Source organism: Furipterus horrens, unplaced genomic scaffold, assembly GCF_987537825.1.
Source record: "Furipterus horrens unplaced genomic scaffold, mFurHor1.1.pri manual_scaffold_11, whole genome shotgun sequence".
Lineage (NCBI taxonomy): Eukaryota > Metazoa > Chordata > Mammalia > Chiroptera > Furipteridae > Furipterus > Furipterus horrens.
The window spans coordinates 76,112,658-76,116,396 of NW_028327181.1; the positions used below are offsets into that span (position 1 = coordinate 76,112,658).

At 48.9% G+C, this 3,739-nt stretch overlaps 1 protein-coding gene across 1 annotated transcript; it reads right to left on the reverse strand.

The window, feature by feature from the left end:
• Positions 1-276: 276 nt before the first annotated feature.
• ATP5MC1 (ATP synthase membrane subunit c locus 1) lies at positions 277-3,019 on the reverse strand. The gene is made up of 5 exons (XM_090292230.1): positions 2,923-3,019; positions 2,383-2,432; positions 1,429-1,506; positions 847-1,025; positions 277-494 (listed from the first exon to the last, which is right to left on the reverse strand). Exons 2-5 carry the CDS (start codon positions 2,419-2,421, stop codon positions 380-382), a joined length of 411 nt encoding a protein of 136 aa, XP_090148356.1. The 5' UTR covers positions 2,422-2,432; positions 2,923-3,019; the 3' UTR covers positions 277-379.
• Between the last annotated feature and the right edge of the window lie 720 nt (positions 3,020-3,739).

Here is a 3,739-nt window from a genome sequence, read left to right on the forward strand (position 1 = left end):
ATTCATAGGGTTGTTGAGATAAATACAAACAATACTTGGTACAGAGGTTGGTATAAACTAAGTCCCTCAAAAATGTTACATATTATTATACTAAACTGGAAGTTCATGCTCCCCCTGAGAAAGAGAACCCTCCATGTTTTTACAGTCATGGCAGTGATACTTCTCAGCCCTGAGGAGTTCCTAATCACCAATAGCTGACCCAACCCCATTTCCCTTGTCCCACCTTTCCACCAAGACCCTCTCAAATGTCAAAGGACAGAGGCACAGGCATATGGGTTTAGAGAAATGTTGTGTTTAATGGTAAAGCTTAGCACGTTCCAGCACCAGGTATGGTCTGGAGTCGGAGCAGCAGGGATGGGCAGGTGACTCCCATGGAGGCTCACATGGCGAAGAGGATGAGGAAGGCGACCATCAAACAGAAGAGCCCCATGGCCTCAGACAGGGCAAAGCCCAGAATGGCATAGGAGAAGAGCTGCTGCTTGAGAGACGGGTTCCTGCCAGGGACAGAGATCAATGGAAAGGAAGAGGTAAGGGCATGGGTTGGTGGTGGGATTCAGGTAGGTTAGGTGAACGGGGAGTGCTGAAACTGGAAGGGCCTAGCCTGCATATATGTTATCCTGGGGATTTTGCCAGACAAGCCAACTAGCAACATGGTAAGTTTAAGTGAGTCAGGTTGGAAGCATGTTTGAGTTCTCATTCAGAGAAATCAGAGAGGTTTCTCTTCTCCTCCTGGAGAAAATGGTAGATGAAATAAACCGGAAGCTACAAGGGACCTTCTCTTGCCAAGGCTTCCCCAATAGGGTGGAATTTATGGTGAGAAGTGCTCTAGATCACCCCCAAACTCACCTGGCATAGCCAATGATCAAACTGCCAAACACTGTTCCAATTCCAGCCCCTGAACCAGCCACACCCACTGTGGCAGCCCCAGCGCCAATAAACTTGGCTGCTGTGTCAATGTCCCGGGAGACAACACTGGTCTGGAACTCCCGTCTGGCCACCAGGAGTGGGGAGCTGCTGTAGGAAGGCTAGAAGGACATAGAGAGAGGGAAGTAGGGAAGCAAAGAGAGGAAGAGAGAGAAAGGAGATAGTGAGGCATAAGGACAGGTGTCTGACTCCACCCCCTTTACCCCACCCACCTGAGCCCTGAAACTGCTGGCAAACTGCCTGGCAAGTACAGAATGCTCAGACTGCAGAGCATGCTGGGAATTATTCTTAGGGCCAGTTTTCAGAGAGAACTAGGGAAATGTCGTGGGTTAGGGAAACTTAATTTTTGCAAGTATCTCATCTACAATGCTCACCTTGGGGGTACTTAGAACTATTAAAGCTCCACAGATTCTAACTCTCCTCCCACTTTGGTCTCAACACAATACAGCTAACTCAAAGGACCTCTATCTGGAGAAATTCATAAGAGGGCCCATCCTCCTTTACCTGTTCAGTTGGGATCTGTGGCCTACTCAGGACGGAGGCAGACAGAGGCCTCATTAGACCTCTGGTACAACAGCGGATCTGTAAAATCAGAAAGACACGTCCCCCCAAATTAGACAAAGGGAACAAAAATAAAACGTAAGTGCCAAGCTTCTGTCAAGGAGAACTACAAATGTTAGGAACAGAAAAAGTCCAATGTATGATCAATTGATGTATTCCTGTTTACATCAACTAGGCCTGCACCAGACACAGCTGTCCTGAGACCCTTGTGTTGTCAGCAGTGGCAACCGTCTGATTTAAAACTGGGTACCAAAGTTCACTTCTATGGGCACGGCCCTAATCAGTATCCCCGAATGGAACAAAAGCCCACACTTATATCAAACCAGACAGGAAGGTTTTGTATCCAGATAACCATATGAATCAGAAGGGGGAAATCTTATTTTGCTAAAATGGCACTCATTGTTATATACACTGAATGGAGTGGACCAGTGAGCCTGGAGAGGCTCCTGAAACAGCCATCTAAGCAGAGCCCTTTGTAACATGGCTTTCTTGATATATTTTTAGTGTAGTAGTTCTCAAACTTGGCTGAACATTGGAATCACCTAGGAGTTCTATAAAATACAGGTACATGGGTTCCACTCTCATTCCATCAGTACTTTTTTAGGCTCTCCAATTGATTGTAATGTGCAGCCAAGGGAAGAATCACTGTTATTACTGGGCTGTTTTACTATATGGTCAAGCCAGACAGGGGGTAAAGGTCAGATCCCGACTCTATGACCACATTTCCAAGCCAAGGTAGTTTGGTTTATATTCCAAATGAACAGGGGTTAACTGCATCATATCCTACAATCTTCCCAAAGAGCCAACATCAGGATGCCAAGCTCTTCTCAGTTCATTCATTTAACAATGATGGCTCGCACTCCTGGCACTATAGAGCACCCCGGAGTCGCAGCTTACCAGCGCCGGAGAAATGAGTAGTGCCCCGGTGGTCTGCATTTTTTTTCAGTCTGCAGAGGAAAACAAAAAATTCCATTGACCGTCTGGTAATGTCCTTACAGTGGCGACCTTCGGTCGTCCCCTTCACCCTCACCCGTCCTCCCTGGACCACACTCTTCCTAGCACCGTGCCCAGCATTAGAGGTCAGAGGGACAACGCGAACTCCCGGGTCCATCACTTTCAGTGAGACAGATCTTCAAAGGAAGGTCATGGAGATCGGAAGTAGAGCAAGAAAGCCTGAGCCCCAGGAGGGAAATGTAACCAAAGAGGAGGTCTGCCAGGAAAATAGGAGGCCAACATCGGCCAGGTGCCGTACAGGGTCCTGTTCCTTCATTTTACACAGTCTCAGTCGGGGCAGTTAATTGTTCATTACCGTTGGTAATGAACATTAATAGTTATTGCTATAGATGCCAGTCGTCTCTGCCAGCCCTACGGGCAAATGCCCCTCCACACACCCCAGCCCACAGCCCTGCCGATCGCTGGTTTCCGGCCCCAAGTCACCTGCACTCCCACTGCCCTGCTGCCCTTGCTCAGACCACGGCGCTTGCCCCGCTCAAGGTGACTGACTCACGTCCCAGCTTTAGATCTAGGTTTCAGAGCTCAGCTCCCCCTCCCACGTGTCCCGGGGTCCCCTCACTCTCATTGGCCGCAACTCTCCTGCGTCCCCATTGGTTTACTTACTCAACCCCTCCTTTCTTATTGGTTTTCCGCAGCTTCTTCCTCTCTCTCCACAGGAGCTTCGTGGCATTTCCCGCCCCCTGCGGGTAAAGGTGGGGTTTTCCTCCGAGATCCGGTTTACGATTGGTTGATCCCTGAAATGCTTGACCATAGAGTTGGCGGGACTCAGAAGTTCTATAACCTCCCGCACAAAATGGCGGCTTAGGTGGAAGCTGCAGAAAAAGGCGTGAGAGAGATGACCTGACGCCTTACGCAGACAGACACATGACCTTGCACCCGAGACTACATTCGAGTGCTCGGGCCTTTAGGCGAGTTGCACATTGGGATTTGTAGTCAGGTCGTAGGCCCCAAGGACAGCTGAGATCCCGCGAGATGTTCTTCCAGGGGCTGGGGAAGCCAACGCCTTTGCTGCAATTCCCGCGTTGTTGATTTGTGGAAACCTTGCTTCCGCCATGGGGAATAAAGGCCGCCTGCTGGCCTTAAAAGTTCACTGGTGGGTGAACGCGCCATTGTGGACCTCTGCTGGTGTTCAGCAGTCATGCACTAGCAACCAGGTGTTTTTTGTTTTTTTGTTTTTTAAGTATTTTTGTATTGTAAAAACAACATTCTAAGAATAAAACAGTGCCCTGATAGGAAAACG